The 17,368-nt window shown below is 43.5% G+C and overlaps 1 protein-coding gene across 1 annotated transcript in view; it reads right to left on the reverse strand.

Moving 5' to 3' along the window:
* Window positions 1–17,368, reverse strand: part of LOC141165063 (uncharacterized) — a 123,342-nt gene that overhangs the window by 63,589 nt on the left and 42,385 nt on the right. The window contains exon 6 of the mRNA XM_073650709.1: window positions 9,844–10,032. Coding sequence (XP_073506810.1) covers window positions 9,844–10,032 — 189 coding nt within the window. The remainder of the gene's footprint in view (window positions 1–9,843; window positions 10,033–17,368) is intronic.

The following is a 17,368-nucleotide window of genomic DNA, read 5'->3' on the forward strand; positions in this document are numbered from 1 at the left end:
GTCTCCTGGTAGCGCCTCCAGCCTCTGGACACTACGCTGAGAGACACAGCAAACCTTCTTGCCACAGCTTGCATTGATGTGCCATCCTGGATGAGCTGCACTACCTGAGCAACTTCTGTGGGTTGTAGAGTCAGTCTCATGCTACCACGAGTGTGAAAGCACAACCAACATTCAAAAGGTCCCCACCTGCAGAACCACTCCTTTATTGAGTGTGTCTTGATAATTGCCAATAATTTCCATCTATTGTCTATTCCATTTGCACAACAGCACGTGAAATTGATTGTCAATCAGTGTTGCTTCCTAAGTGGACAGTTTGATTTCACAGAAGTTTGATTTACTTGGAGTTATATTCTGTTGTTTAAGTGTTCCCTTTATTTTTTAAGCAGTGTACAATGAGTGCTATAGGTGTATATCACTAAGTGTCAATAGCGCTTTCATGTGGGACTTCTATATTTCCATTGCGGTATGTTATGTGCTGATATCAATGTCGACTGCTAAACATATCACAATCAAATTCTAGCCACTGCAGTAGAAAGCTAAATTATTCATTAAGGTACTTAAATGACTCTCTTTAGAATAATTAGATCCATAAACAATCTTCAACTTGGTTTTATCTTTAGATCATGTTCCCACTTAGTGAAGTTGCAGCAGAATTTTGCACATTGTCTGTGCACATTCTCAATCCCCCACAACACCGATATTTACTTTCAAATCCTCAGCATGCTGTATTAACCCCTTCACCCCGAGCCTGTTTTCAGCTTCCTGACCAGGCCAAATTTTCCCACTCTGACCTGTGCCACTTTATGTGGTAATAACTCTGAAATGCTTCAACGTATTCTAGTGATTCTAAGAATGATTTTTCGTGACACATTGTAGTTTATAGTAGTAGTAAATTTAGGTAGATAAATTTTGCATTAATTTGAGAAAATATCAGAAATTTGTAGATAATCTAGAAAATTTCGCAATTTTCAAACTTTCAACTTTTATACCCGTAAAGCAGAGAGTTATATCACACAAACTAGATAATAAATAACATTTACAACATGTCTACTTCACATTAGCATTAATTTTTGAAACAGATTTTTTTTTGTTAGGAAGCTAGAAGGGTTAAAAGTTTATCAGCAATTTCTCATTTTTCCAGCAAAATTTTTTTAAGGACCACATCACATTTGAAGTGACTTTGATGTGACAGAAAATATGCAAAAGTGACAACATTTTAACCCCTTAACAACATCTGACGTACTAATACGAGTCTGTGCCCTGGGACTTAAGAGCCAGACCTGTATTAGTACGTCATCGCGATCGCGCGTGCACACAGGCTGTGCGGGCGCGATCGCCGCCCGGTGTCAGCTGATTGTCACAGCTGACACCCGATACTATGTGCAGGGAGCGGTCCTGCACCGCTCCCAGCACATTAACCCCTGCGATGCTGCGATCGAAGTCGATCGCAGCATTGCGGGGGCAAGGGGAGGTGATCGCAGATACTCACCTCCTCTTCCGGCTTCCAGCGCTGTCTGCAAAGGCTTCCCGGGTGTTGCCATGACGACCCGATGTCGTCATGACAACATCCGGGTCACCAGACAGCAGGAAGATTGTTTGGAATTTGCTTGAATTTGCTTGACTCCATTTTGGAAACTAGACCCCCCAAGGCACCTACCTAGATGCATAGTGAGCACTTGGAACCCCCAGGTACTTCACAAATTGATTCGTAAAAATGAAAAAGTGAAAAAAAAAACACTTTTTCATATTTATGAATCAATTTGTGAAACACCTGGGGGTTCCAAGTGCTCACTATGCATCTAGGTAGGTGCCTTGGGGGGTCTAGTTTCCAAAATGGAGTCACTTGTGGAGGAGCTCCAATGTTTGGGCACACAGGGACTCTCCAAATGCAACTTGGTGTCCGCTAACAATTTGAGCCGATTTTCCATTCAATTTGTTAGCGGATACCATGTTGCATTTGGAGAGTCCCTGTGTGCCCAAACATTGGAGCTCTCCCACAAGTGACCCCATTTTGGAAACTAGACCCCCCAAGGCACCTATCTAGATGCATAGTGAGCACTTGGAACCCCCAGGTGCTTCACAAATTGATTCATAAAAATGAAAAAGTGTTTTTTTTTCACTTTTTCATTTTTACGAATCAATTTGTGAAGCACCTGGGGGTTCCAAGTGCTTACTATGCATCTAGATAGGTGCCTTGGGGGGTCTAGTTGCCAAAATGGGGTCAGTTGTGGGGGAGCTCCAATGTTTGGGCACACAGGGGCTCTCCAAACACAACATGGCGTCCGCTGATTATTCAAGCAAATTTTACAATCAAAAAGTCAAATGGCGCTCCTTCCCTTCCGAGCCCTGCCGTGCGCCCAAACAGTGTTTTTTCCCCACATATTGGGTATCTGCGTGCCCAGGGGAAATTGCACAACAAATTTTGGGGTCCATTTTTTCTTGTTACCTCTGTGAAAATAAAAAAAATTGGGTCTAAAGTAACATTTTTGTGAAAAAAGTTAAATGTTCATTTTTTTCTTCCACATTCAAAAAATTCCTGTGAAGCACCTGAAGGGTTAATAAAGTTCTTGAATGTGGTTTTGAGCACCTTGAGGGGTGCAGTTTTTAGAATGGTGTCACTTTTGGGTATTTTCTGTCATAAAGATCTCTCAAAGTGACTTCAAATGTGATGTGGTCCCCAAAAAAATGGTTTTGTAAATTTTGTTGGAAAAATGAGAAATCGCTGGTCAACTTTTAACCCTTATAGCTCCCTAACAAAAAAAAATTTTGGTTCCAAAATTGTGCTGATGTAAAGTAGACATGTGGTAAATGTTATTTATTAACTCTTTTGTGTGACATATCTCTCTGATTTAAGGGCATAAAAATTCAAATTTTGAAAATTGCAAAATTTTCAAAATTTTTGCCAAATTTCCATTTTTTTTCACAATTAAACGCAAGTGATATTGAAGAAATTTTACCACAATCATGAAGTACAATATGTCACGAAAAAACCGTCTCAGAATCAGGGGGATCCGTTGAAGCGTTCCAGAGTAATTACCTCTTAAAGTGACAGTGGTCAGAATTGTAAAAATTGGCCTGGTCATTAACGTGCAAACCACCCTCGGGGCTTAAGGGGTTAAAAACTACACGCCTCAAAGTGCTCAAAACCTCATTCAAGAAGTTTATTAACCCTTTAGGTGCTTCACAGAAATGAAAGCAATGTGGAAGGAAAAAATGAAAATATTAAATAACTGGACCCCAAAATTTGTTGTCCAAATTCTCCTGAGTACACAGATACCCCATATGTGGTGGAAAACGACTATTTGGGCACACGGCAGGGCTCAGAAGGGAAGGAGCACCATTTGACTTTTGAAGCGCAAAATTGTCTGGAACAGATAGTGGACACCATGTCGCATTTGCAGAGCCCCTGATGTGCCTAAACAGTGGAAACCCTCCACAAATGACCTCATTTTGGAAACTACACCCCTCAATAAATTCATCTAAGGGTACAATGTTCATATTGACACCACAGGTGTGTCACAGAACCTTATACCATTGGGCGGTGAAGAAAAAAATAATTATATTACCACAAAAATTTTGTTTTAGCCCCAGATTTTACATTTTTACACAGTGAAATCAGTAAAAATTTGTCATACAATTTCTGCTGAACGTGGCAATACCCCTATGTGGCTGTACAGTACTGCTTAGCCACAAGGCGAGACTCGGGAGGGAAGGAGCGCTATTTGACTCTTGGAGCACAGATTCTCCTAGAGTAGTTTGTGGATTCCATATACAGAGCCCCTAAGTTCCAGAGCAGCAGAATCCCTCTCAAGTGACCCCATTTTGGAAATTAAACCCCTCTGGGAATTTATCTACATGTTCAGTGACAATTTTGACTCCATGTGTGTTTTCCAGAAACAAACAGCAATTAATGTAGCTGAGTGAAAATTGCATATCTGCCATTGTAATGCCCAATATGTTGAAGTGACCGTACATTATAGTGCCCTTACATTGTGCCAAGCATGTGCTTCTGGAGACACGCACCCCATAAATTAAGTGGAGTCTCATTACTACAGTACTGACAAACATATGGATACTAAATGTGGTTTAGGCACACTGGGGCTCAGAAGAGAGGGGGGCTTTTGGATTTGAGAGCGCAGAATTCGCTAGATTTCTTTTGGGGGGAGCTATTTCGCTTTTCTAGAGCATCTGTGGTACTAGTAACATGGAAGTCCCCCTGATTGGGGACTTGCTTTTTTGTGGATTGAGTTGAAGCTTTTATTGGGAACATTTTACATAACGTTTGGGATCACATTTATATGGCGCTCTACGCTGAACACTTACATCATAGGTTTCCATCTAAATCTCCGAATGACGTGATTCAGATAAAATCCCTGAGGGATCCATTCACTATAATGAGGCAGCAGAGTTACTCTGTACTCTGTGTGGCCTCTGTTCAGCGGAGTACTTCTTTTCAGAGGGGCACAAAACTGTGGTGCACCGCGCTTTTATGCATGCTTAAAAAGACGGACGCCGCTGGATCATAGGCCAGACGGCGCCCACAGTGTCTCCATCTGACTCATTATAGGGAATCTTCCCTCTGAATCATGTATTTCAGAGATTTACACAGAAACCCTGGTGTAAGCGATCAACCCAAAGCGCAGGATAAATGTGAGCCGGGCCTTACTGCGATCTTTGGGAGGCAGAATGAACAAATCAGCAGCAGGTCAAGAATTGGTTTTATTTATTTTTTACACTGTTTCTCGTGTGGTATAAGTGATAAAATTACTTTATTCTTCGGGTTGGTGCGAATACAGTGATACCAGACATATCGGTTCTTTATGTTTTGGCTGCTATCATACACAAAAAGATGCTTTTTTTACAAAAACAAGTTTTTGCATCACCACATTTTGAGAGCTATCATTTTTCTAGATTTTTGCTGACAGAGTCATGAGTGCATATTTTTTGCGGGATGAATGAGAGTTTTTATTGGTATCATTTTCGGGCACATAACAATTTTTGATCGCTTTCTATTCAGATTTTTGGGAGGAAGAATGAACAAAAACCAGCAATTCAGGAAGTGTTTTTTTTGTTTTATTTTTTTATGCCATTCACCGTGTGGTAAAAGTGATAAGGCAGGTTTATTCTTCAGGTCAGTACGATTACAGCGATACCACATATGTGTGGTAATATCTAATATATTTTTATGTTTTGCCGCTTTTACACAATATAAAAATTTTATAAAAAAAAGAATTGTTTTTGCATCGCTTTATTCTGAGAGCTATAGCTTTTTTATTTCTATGCTGATGGAGCTGTATGGCGGCTTGTTTTTTTTGTGGGACAAGATGACGTTTTCAGCTATACCACTTTTATTTACATTCAACGTTTTATTTCACTTTTTGATTGGCGATATGATGAAATAGCATAGTTTTTTGCCACTTTTTTTTTTTACGGTGTTCACTGAAGGTATAACTAGTGTGACAGTTTATATATTGTGTCGTTCTGGACACGGAGATATGAAATATGTGTACTTTTTTTGTTTTGCCGCTTTTACACAATAAAAACTATTTTTTTAGAAAAAATAATTGTTTTTGCATTGCTATATTCTGAGAGCTATAGCTTTTTTTTTCCGCTGATAGAGCTGTATGGTGGCTTGTTTTTTGCGGGACAAGATGACATTTTCAGCAATAGCATTTTTATCTACATTCGACTTTTTTATTGCGTTTTACTCCACTTTTTGTACAGCAGTATGATGAAAAAGCAACGTTTTTTGACACTGTAGCTAGTGGGACCGTTTTATACATCAGGTTGTTCCAAATGCGGAAATACCAAATATGTGCACTTTATTTATTTTTGTTTTTACATTAACATATGTATTTATTGGTATAATATTTTCTTAATTTTTTTTTATTTATTTTGTGATTTTTTTTTTTTTTTTTAAAAAAGTAAATTTTTTTAAAAAAAACAACTTTATCTTTTTTACCTTGTCACAGGATGGGACATCAACTTTCCCTGATCTGATCACTGATCCAACACTCTGCAATGCCTTTGGAGCTGACGTGCCATACATGTACATCAGTTTGCAGGAACGCACCTCCCGCGGCACCGCCGTACATGTATGGCAGATGTCGTGAAGGGGTTAAACAGTGGAACATTAGCGTATTTTACTGCAAACTTCAGACCCTTGACATAATTTAGTACTAGAAAGAAGATGTCTCCTGACGAAGAAAGAGCGAAATGTGCGTTGGGGCGGCGGGGACATTGCTAAAACAAAAGTGGTCAGTACATGTAAGTGTATTTATATCTTATTGTTTTGCCAATACTTTTTATAGGGGGAAAAGTGTATCCTGTAATTTTGAAGAATAGTAGGGCCGTCAGTTTATCTACCATTGTGTACGTGTTACCAATGTTAACATTGCTATGTGAGTAACTGCATTGACCACAGCAGCCTTTGTACTTGTTCAATTGTGTATATTTTAATATTGTCAAAAAATAAAAAATGCTTTTAATGGTTTAAATATACTCTTTGGGTTTTTTGTCCTTCTTCTAGTGCTATTCATTTGAGTTTTTGCCCTGTTACTTCCCAAATACACTGCTCAAAAAATAAAGGGAACACTTAAACAACAGAATATAACTCCAAGTAAATCAAACTTCTGTGAAATCAAACTGTCCACTTAGGAAGCAACACTGATTGACAATTAATTTCACATGCTGTTGTGCAAATGGGATAGACAATAGATGGAAATTATTGGCAATTATCAAGACACACTCAATAAAGGAGTGGTTCTGCAGGTGGGGACCACAGACCACATCTCAGTACCAATGCTTTCTGGCTGATGTTTTGGTCACTTTTGAATGGTGGTTGTGCTTTCACACTCGTGGTAGCATAAGACGGACTCTACAACCCATGGAAGTTGCTCAGGTAGTGCAGCTCATCCAGGATGGCACATCAATGCGAGCTATGGCAAGAAGGTTTGCTGTGTCTGTCAGCGTAGTGTCCAGAGGCTGGAGGAGCTACCAGGAGACAGGCCGTACACCAGGAGACGTGGAGAGGGCCGTAGGAGGGCAACAACCCAGCAGCAGGACAGCTACCTCCGCCTTTGGAGGAACAGGAGGAGCACTGCCAGAGCCCTCCAAAATGACCTCCAGCAGGCCACAAATGTGCATGTGTCTGCACAAATGGTTAGAATCCAACTCAATGAGGGTGGTATGAGGGCCCCACATCCACAGATGGGGGTTGTGCTCACAACACCGTGCAGGACACTTGGCATTTGCCACTGAACACCAGGATTGGCAAAGTCGCCACTGGAGCCCTGGGCTCTTCACACGTGAAAGCAGGTTCACACTGAGCACATATGACAGACGTGACAGAGTCTGGAGACGCCGTGGAGAGCGATCTGCTGCCTGCAACATCCTTCAGGATGACCGGTTTGGCAGTGGGTCAGTAATGGTGTGGGGTGACATTTCTTTAGAGAGCCGCACAGCCCTCCATGTGCTCGCCAGAGGTAGCTTGACTGCCATTAGGTACTGAGATGAGATCCTCAGACCACTTGTGAGACCATATGCTGGTGCGGTTGGCCCTGGGTTCCTCCTAATGCAGGACAATGCCAGACCTCATGTGGCTGGAGTGTGTCAGCAGTTCCTGCAAGATGAAGGCATTGAAGCTATGGACTGGCCAGCCCATTCCCCAGACCTGAATCCGATTGAGCACATCTGGGACATCATGTCTCGCTCCATCCACCAACGTCACGTTGCACCACAAACTGTCCAGGAGTTGGCGGATGCTTTAGTCCAGGTCTGGGAGGAGATCCCACAGGAGACCATCCGCAACCTCATCAGGAGCATGCCCAGCCGTTGTAGGGAGGTCATACAGGCACGTGGAGGCCACACACAATACTGAGCCTCATTTTGACTTGTTTTAAGGACATTACATCAAAGTTGGATCAGCCTGTAGTGTGTTTTTCCACTTTAATTTTGGGGGTGACTCCAAATCCAGGCCTCCATTGGTTAATAAATTTGATTTTCATTGATGATTTTTGTGTGATTTTGTTGTCAGCACATTCAACTTTCTAGAGAACAAAGTATTCAATGAGAATATTTCATTCATTCAGATCTAGGATGTGTTATTTGAGTGTTCCCTTTATTTTTTTTGAGCAGTGTATAATATCAATGGGTGTCCTGCTATAGACCTTAACATAATTTACCTACTGGGCCATAGCCTGGCTGCACAGGTTGCACCAATTGAATGTCCATCCCTGCTTGACATAACAAACGTAAAAATTCTATGTCAAATCAGAATCAAAATCAGCATAAAAATGTATAAGTACAGCATAATGCAGATTTTTTTATGCGGATTTGCTGCACATTAAGTTACTAATGAGTCATGAAACTGACAGGGATACACCATTTCCAATACTGCTTGATAGTCAACACAAATTGTAACTTAGAATTTATGTAGATTTTCTTTTTTTAATCCCACATCTATAAATTTTACTTCATAAGAGATTAATGTGAAATTATCTGAAAAAAATGAGCCCCAGATAACATGGCCAAAGAAAATGTTTACTTGTTCCTTCTGCTAGGACTCACTATCATTTTGCTGTGAGTGTTGCTGCTGCATGTGGAATCCATCTGGCCTTAGTGGGGTATGGCCGGTCTCTGCAGGAATTTAACCCTGCTGGGTCCTGCAGAGATTTGGTTCCCTGGCCTATCTCTTGCCAGCAGGGCCTACTTTAGACAGGTCCACTCACCATCCCTTGCTTCAACGTGTTTCATGCTCAGTTAGTCTATAATTATTAATTTTTTATTTATTTTACTCACTTATATAGCGCCATTAATTCCACAGCGCTTTACAGACATTATCGGCACTGTCCCCATTGAAGCTCACAATCTAAACTCACAGTATGTCTTTGGAATGTGGGAGGAAACCGGAGAACCCGGAGGAAACCCACGCAAACACGGGGAGAACATACAAACTCCTTGCAGATGTTGTCCTTGGTGGGATTTGAACCTAGGATGTATGCATTCTCCTGTATTCCACTTCGCATTAACGACCCGGTCTGTTTACCCATCCTGCCTGACCTCGGTGACGCTTACTGACCCTGTTCTCCCTGCCCTAACCTCGGACCATCTAACCACGTCTTGTCTATGCCCTCCTGTACCACGCACCCATTCCTCTGACCCTTCGGTTAACGGCCGCCGACCCAGGGACTTCTCTGGAGTGGCACCTGGCGACTACCTGCGGCCAAGCATAGCCTCACCACCAGAGGCTCTAGTGAACACCAGGTAGTCACTTAGTCACGTCCCTCCAGGGTAGGCCGACCCTTGGCACAGTGGGTCCACACCCACCAGTGTTACAAACACAAGTAACCTAATTTACTTAATAGGTGCAGAAAATCTGCAACATCAAAAACTCACCAAAGCTCTCTGTGGGAACGCTTATAGATGAAAAAGTGATAAAATTCTTGCTCCCTGCAGCCACCACTAGAGGGAGCCTAGGAACATATTGTTTTATTGTGTTCAATGTATACCATTATGTCATAAACCCTCTCTAGTGGTGGTTGCAAGCAGCTAGATTTTAGTACTTAGTTATATCTAAGAGGAATTGGTGCAAGGAATTAAAAACTGAACATTATAAAAAGGAATATTATAAAATGAATAAGTATTGAATTTTGTAGCAAAAAATTTCAAATAAAAAGCAAAATGCAGGAATCCTCTTAGAATCCTCTTAGTCAATGGTCATATATGTAAGCCAATACTTACAAGTATTAGTCATTCAGTGATATTCCTGCAATGTTAGCATGCATACTAAATATCCATTTGAAGTGTTTAATCCATTATTGTAATAAACATGAATTACAGTACCTGTTCTTGATCTTCATTAAGTAGAAGAGATGCGTTATTTTCTGGTCCAATGTATCTTTTAATGTTTCCTCTTAATATCAATGAACAAACATGTGAAGGGTTAATACGCAGCCCGTAATTTAAATCCTTAATAGCTTCGGCTGCTTTCTTCATTGTGCACCATACCAGAGCTCTGATGCAGTAAACATCCTGAAGAGAGGGAAGATGCAAAAATATTAATATGGTAAACTGGAGGCTCAGTATAATAGGATTCTCTTTGGTATGCTCTGAATTGACGCTAAAATGTTATGACAGCCATATACTAATCCATATCCTGTTAATATGGCATTGCACGTTCCTATGGACATTGATTTCTCAGGGTGTTTTAGTAGCAAATGCGAAAAGTTTTTGGGTTTTATGTTTCTAGTGCCTTGAAAGCTCAAATTCTGGTAAACTAACTGGTAGCACAATCAACGTCTAAACGCATTTTTCTAAATTTCCCCCAGTGCTGGCTGTATATAAAAGCTCATTGCAACCATGTAGAAATATACATTTTTATACATGTGTTTATTAAAAATTAACATTTAGTTTCTTCAAAACTAAAAACACGTTAATAATTAGTGATGAGCGAGCACTAAAATGCTTGGGTGCTCGATGCTTGTGTCGAGCACATTGGAATACTCGGGTGCTCGACCCGAGCAACGAGCCCAATGTAAGTCTATGGGAAACTTGAGCATTATTCAGGCGGCTCCCCCCGGCGGTCTGCAGAGGACCTAAAAAAATTCCCAAATCGATGGGAACAGTGCTCAAATGACATGGGGACAGCATGGGGAAGACCCCTGGAAGCATTTCTGACTCCAAGATCACTGCTGTCAACAACGTTGTCAGAGGTATTACGCCACTTTACAGACTCACAATTAAACATACCAAAACAAAACCAAAATGGATTTTCCTGGGGCATATGTTAAGGAAAATCCTTTTCAGGGTAATGACTTGTATATAAAGCAAAATAAATAACCAAAAACAAAAATGCTCCTCCACACCTTGGGCTATGTTCACACGTAGCGTTTTTGATGCGTTTTTTCACTTTTGCATTGCTTTCAACTGTGACAAATGCATTCACCAGGAAATGTCATTTTAACATTTTACAACCTTATCTGGCCATGTGATGTGTGAGATATCATCAGACACATCCTGCTTCATTTATGAAAGAGGGACTCTGAAAGTCACAAAGCCTATTTTTATAGGGCCATCAGGCAGCCTTTACTATTCTTAAAGGACCAGCAGTCGGCCCTCACTATTCTTAGAGAGCCACCAGCCTGCTATGTATTATTGTTCCCATTACTAAAGCGTGGGCCTCCTATACTGTTATTGCGTATGCAGTGAGTGCCAGGGCTGCCCAAAATTTGGACGCACCCCAATACCACTTTGAAAATTTGGATGCACCCCAATACCCCTTTGAAGAGACTTAGAGGAGGGCCCCCCGAAAACAATGTTCCCATTATTAGGAAGTGGGTCTCCCATTGTGTTTGCCTATGCAGTGAATGCAAGGGTTGCCAAAAATTTGGAGGCACTCCAAGGCCCCTTGGAAGAGACGTAGAGCGCGTCATGAAAAAATGTTCCCATTATTAGGAAGTGGGTCTCCCATAGTGTTGACCTATGCAGTGAATGCAAGAGTTGCCAAAAATTTGGAGGCACTTCAATGCCCCTTGGAAGAGACATGGAGGTCAGAGGGCCTCCTCAAAACAATGTTCCCATTATTAGGAAGTGGGTCTCCCATAGTGCTGGCCTATGCAGTGAATGCAAGGGTTGCCAAAAATTTGGAGGCACTCCAATGCTCCTTGGAAGAGACGTGGAGGAGAGCCTCATAAAAAAATGTTCCCATTAGAAAGGAGCGGGCCTCCTATACTTGTAATTCCCATGCACTAAGTGTATGGGCTGACAAACATTTACCCCTGGGGGGTATACATGAACATACTGTATAAAAAAATTTTTTTACGGGCATCATAAACACCCTTTAAAAAAATTATGTGGGTGTTGCATCACAGACCACGGTCACCCTGGTGATATGGTGGTGGAGGATGAGGAGAAGGAGGAGGACAAGAGCAAATAGCCAAAATCAGGAAGTGTATACCCATGTGTGGGTGTGAAAAGGGGCATGGCAATACACCTCCCAAGAAAAGATACTGGATTTGAGTTTATGTTACGCTGCTATCATTTGGTGGTGTTGAGAAGTCTAGTCCAATCCAGCCCTTGTTCATTTTTATAAGAGTCAGCCTGTCAGCATTTTCAGTTGACAGACGGATGCGCGTATCAGTTATAATTCCACCAGTGGCCCTAAAAACCCGCTCTGATAAAACGCTGGCGGCAGGGCAGGCCAGGAACTCCAAGGCATAGAGAGCCAGTTCATTCCACGTATCCAGCTTGGATACCCAATAATTATAAGGCACAGAGGAATCACGGAGGACGTTGGTACGGTTGGCAAGGTACTCCCTCAGCATCTTCCCAAACTTTGCACTCCTTGTGAGAGTACCCCGCCCCTCAGGGCTTGTGCAATGGGAGGGACTGAGAAAATTCTCCCAGAACTTTGACAGTGTTCCCCTGCTTCTGCTAGATTGAAGTTCCGCAACAAGGGCCTTCTGGTACAGCCCCATTTTTGTAGACCTGTCCGCCTCAGGAATAAGAGATATAAAGTTCTCCTTGTAGCGTGGCTCTAGAAGTGTCACCAACCAATAATGACTGTCACCCAAAATTTTGAAAACGCGAGGGTCATGGGAAAGGCAGCGTAACACAAACTCAGCCATGCGTGCCAGACTACTAACAGGCAAGACTTCCGTGTCCTCACCAAGAGGATTACTGACTATGCTCTCCTCTTCCTCTTCTTTGTCCTCTGGCCATCCACGCTGAACAGACGGTATGACAGCTGTGCAGGTAGTACCATCTATAGCACATGAAACTAGCTCTTGTTCTTCCTCCTCCTCCTCTTCCTCAATGTCACCCAATCCACGTTGAGATGAGATGAGGCTGGGCTGTGTGTAATCACCCTGTATGGTTCCTTGCTCCATCTCATCATGCTCCGCCTGCAATGCATCCTCTTTAATTGAGAGCAGAGAGCGTTTCAGAAGGCAGAGAAGCGGGATGGTGACGCTAATAATGGCGTCATCGCCGCTCACCATCTTGGTGGAGTCCTCAAACTTTTGGAGGATGGTACATATGTCTGACATCCGTGTCCACTCCTGAGGTCTTATGCGTGGAGTCTAAACTGAATACCGACGGCCTTGTTGATGCTGGTACTCAACAACTGCCCTCTTCTGCTCACAAATCCTTCCCAACATCTGCAGTGTAGAGTTCCAACGCGTGGGGACATCACACACCAGTCTGTGAGCCAGAAGCTGCAAATGCTGCTGAAACACGGCAAGGGCGGCGGAAATTGTAGGTGACTTTCTAAAATGGGCACACAGGCGGCGTACTTTAACAGCTCCGGGTAGGATTTGAGAAACCGCTGAACCATTAGGTTAAGCACATGGGCCAGGCATGGTACGTGTGTGAGCTCGCCTCGCCTCAGAGCCACCACCAGGTTCCGGCCATTGTCACACACGACCATGCCTGGCTGTAGGTTCAGCGGTGTGAGCCACAGTTCTGCCTGCTCTTTCAGAGCTGTCCACAACTCTTCAGCATTGTGCGGTTTTTCACCTAAGCATATTAGCTTCAGCACAGCCTGTTGCCGCTTGGCCGAGGCAGTGCTGCAGTGCTTTCAGCTTGTGACTGATGTGATCATTTCGGAGATGGAGGCTGAAGAGGAGGAGGAAGCTGAGGAGGATGAGGTGCAGGAGCTGTAGACCGTGGGGGCAACCTAGGGCCCGCAATCCTTGGGGTCGGGAGGACGTGTTCCGTCCCAAGGTCCAACTGGGTCCCGGCTTCCATTATGTTAACTCAGTGTGCAGTCAGCGAGATGTACCATCCCTGCCCACAAGCACTTGTCCTTGTGTCCGTGGTTAGGTGGACTTTCCCAGTAACTGCGTTGTTGAGGGCACGGCTAATGTTTTGGGACACGTGCTTGTGTAATGCGGGGACGGCACACCGGGAGAAATAGTGGCGGCTGGGGACTGAGTACCGAGGGACGGGCGCCGCCATCAGGTTGCAGAATGCTTCCGTCTCCACGAGCCTAAAAGGCAACAGTTCGAGCGCAAGCAGTTGTGAAATGTGAGAATTTAGTAGTGTGGCCTGTGGGGCGTTGGCTGCATATTTGCACTTGTATTCCAAGGACTGGGGTATGGACAACTGAACGTTGCGCTGGGACAAGGACATGGACATGCTTCATGATGCTGTTACTTGAGAGTGTGCAATGACAGGTTCAGGGCAGGAGGCATCTTCGCATGCACCATGGACAGGGGATTGGCTTGCATGCACAACAGCGGAAGAAGTAATGGTGCCTCCCGCAGACACTGTTCCTGAACCCTGGGTTTCGGCCCACAAAGTCGGGTGTTTTGCTGCTATGTGCCTGATCATGCTGGTGGTGGTCAAGCTGGTCGTTTTGCCACCCCTGCTGATGCTGGCCTGGCAGATGGTGCAATTGGCCTTTTTGGGGTTATCGGCAGAATCTTTAAAAAACAACCAGACTCGGGAAGACCTAACAGTTGTACTGGCAACTTCCTTCATGTTGGTGTTACGAGTAATGGTTGCCTGCCTTCTGTCTGCGGCCACCACAGTGCTTCTTCCTGCCTGTTGGGGTGCTCTGCCTCCCTCCCCCTGTGTGCTGCTGTCCTCGCTCTGCATGTCCTCCTGCCAGGTTGGGTCAGTTACTATATCATTCACCACCTCGTCTTCCACTTCTGCACCCTGGTCCTCCTCCTGACTTTCTGACAATTGTGTCTCATCATCGTCCACCTCTTGTGACACTTTCCCACCGTCGCCTTCGTGTGACTGTGGCTGCTCAAATATTTGGGCATCGCTACATGTGATCTCCTTTTGCCCGCTTTAAGTGGATCGGGCGAGAGGACCGAATCTATAAATGGAAAAGTGAACATCTCTTTAGAGTGTCCAAGTGTGGGATCAGTTGTTTCCGGGCACTCGGCATGGTGGGAGGAAGGAGAATCAGGGTGAGGAATATGCGGTCCAGACTCACAGCTACTGAGACTTGACCGTGTGGAAGACAGGGTGGTGGTGATGGTGGTGGCTAAGTGACTGGAAGCATTATTCGCTATCCAACCAACAACCTTTTGACACTGCTCTGAGTTCAGTAGTGGTGTGCTGCGGTCCACTAGGAATTGGGACAGGAAAGTCGGACGAGAAGATGTGGGTGTTTGTTGTGGCACAATTTCAGCTTGCCCACGGCCTTGTCCTCGGCCTCTGCATGCACCATCACCATCATGTCCAGTTCCCCGTCCCTTGCCACGAGCCTTGCCCATTTTAAATAGAGGACAATATCTTCCACACTCACTACAAATGACTGAGTTTGGAGCGAACTTATATGTGATCCGTGTGACGGAGAAAACAGAGTTTTAAAAACTTGGCCTGTAGGTAAGTAGTTTGAACAGCAAACTGGTGTGAATTGCTTCACTGACACAATGAAACAAATTTTTAATGGAGGCCAGAAATGGCAGTATTTTCTGACAACGTATATGTGATCCGTTTGACGGAGAAAACACAGTTTTAAATAGCTAGATTTCTAGCGCTGTAATATGGAAAGAACCTGGCTGTATTCTGCAGTGCCAACAAGTAAATGGCGCAGAAAAACGGTGTTTCTCTGGATTGCTTTTTAAGCAAATAATGAGGATTAAGATCCAAAAAAAGTATTCCTGGCCCCTGAGGCCGGGGCCTTTGTCTAGAAATATCTAACAGCAGCAGAAGGCAGAATTGGAATGAAACCTCTTGTGCTATATGCACTGCAGTCTGCTATATACACTGCCTGCCTATATACCCTGCCTGCCAGATATCTCTGCAGATGGATTAGTCCTCAGAAGGACTGTTTGTTAAGATGGATATGTGTAATGTTCGTTTTTTCTCCCTACACTACCTAATACACAAGTAAATCTCACCCTGGCGCAGCAGCACCTCTCCCTACTCTGCCTGATTCCGGAGTGACTGTGACGAGCACAGCGGCGCCAGGTCTTATATAGACCTGATGATGCTGTGCGGCCAGCCAATCACTGTACTGCCACAACCACCATGGCTGTGGCATTACAATGAGTGGCAGGCAATCCCTGCATGTTGATTGGCGCTCTAAAGAGCGCTAAACATGCAGGGAGGGGACCCGAGCATCCGCTCGAGCATTTCACAAGTACTCGGCGAGCTCCAAGCATCTCGAGTACTGAGATGCTCGGGCGAGTACCGAGTACTTGCGAGTATGCTCTCTCATCACTATTAATAATCAAAGACATGAAATAAAAAAAGTGTACAGTATATACCAACACAGTATATACCATAAAAGAGGTAACGGTCTTCTATAAATTGCCAGTCCTACTGAAATCTAGGGCAAACTGTGTGTAAGAGGGCTCTGTCAGTGGTCGCCTGGCAGATCTAAAATGGCTACCACGGACAGGCTTAGCGCAAGCCACTCCTCTTATCAGATCCCAGGGGTTGACCTGGCCTTCACCCTTTAACCCCTGTACAGGGATCTGGACTTAAGTACGGGCCCCTGTGCTGGGGCCACAAAATAAGCTTTTATTTGGTGGTGCAAACTGCCAGGAGTGGTCAGGTAGCCAGATCAGAACCAAGAGAGCAGGAAACGTACAAAATCAGAATACGCAAGGATAGTTAGTAAAACAAGCCGAGGTCAAAACAAAAAACAATAATACTGTACAGGAGCTGAACAGTCAAAACTAAACCAGAGGAGCACAAGACTATATCTGGCAGCTTCCAGCAGTAAGATGGAAGCTTAAGTAGGGTGTGGTGCTCTCTAATTGGCTGGGGCAGGGAAATAATAACTCCAGGTAGACAGCACACATATCCATACTGTCAGACTGGATTGAAGGTCCCAGTCACCCTAATCTAAAGGGCTGGACAGAGTATGCCATCCAGAGCTACTGATTCCAATGTCTCTTCTATCACCAGCGTGGCCGCAGAATGAATATGGCGGCACCTGTGAACAGAAACAGATGTAGCAAGAGCAGGTCATGGTGGAGATATGACACTGTGTATTCCTTAGGTCCATGATGAGGATTAAGATTACAATTTGGGACCCTTATCCTTCTCCTTGCCCTTCACAGTTAAATACAGTACTCACCTTGTTAAGAGTGACACCACATTTAAACTTTCCTAAATGTCCTCTATACATCCCAATTTAAATTGGCAGGTTTTAATAAGGTTCCTAGTGTTTTTTTTGTAACTTAATTTAGAAAAGCTTTTTTTCACAATATTCTATCTTTAAATACAAATTGTCTTAAAAAATACATTTCAAAACATGTATTTTTACTTAAATGTATGTATTTTGGACTAAAAAAAATGCAAATGTGTTTCATTAAAAATTTTGTACAATTTGACTGACAGATTCTCAGTTACATCATTCTGTAGCTGGTGATGTGCAGGGAAACAAAGAACCTGTAAA

The sequence above is a fragment of the Phyllobates terribilis genome, unplaced genomic scaffold (assembly GCF_046119375.1).
Source record: "Phyllobates terribilis strain yellow unplaced genomic scaffold, ASM4611937v1 Scaffold_11__3_contigs__length_659146591, whole genome shotgun sequence".
NCBI lineage: Eukaryota > Metazoa > Chordata > Amphibia > Anura > Dendrobatidae > Phyllobates > Phyllobates terribilis.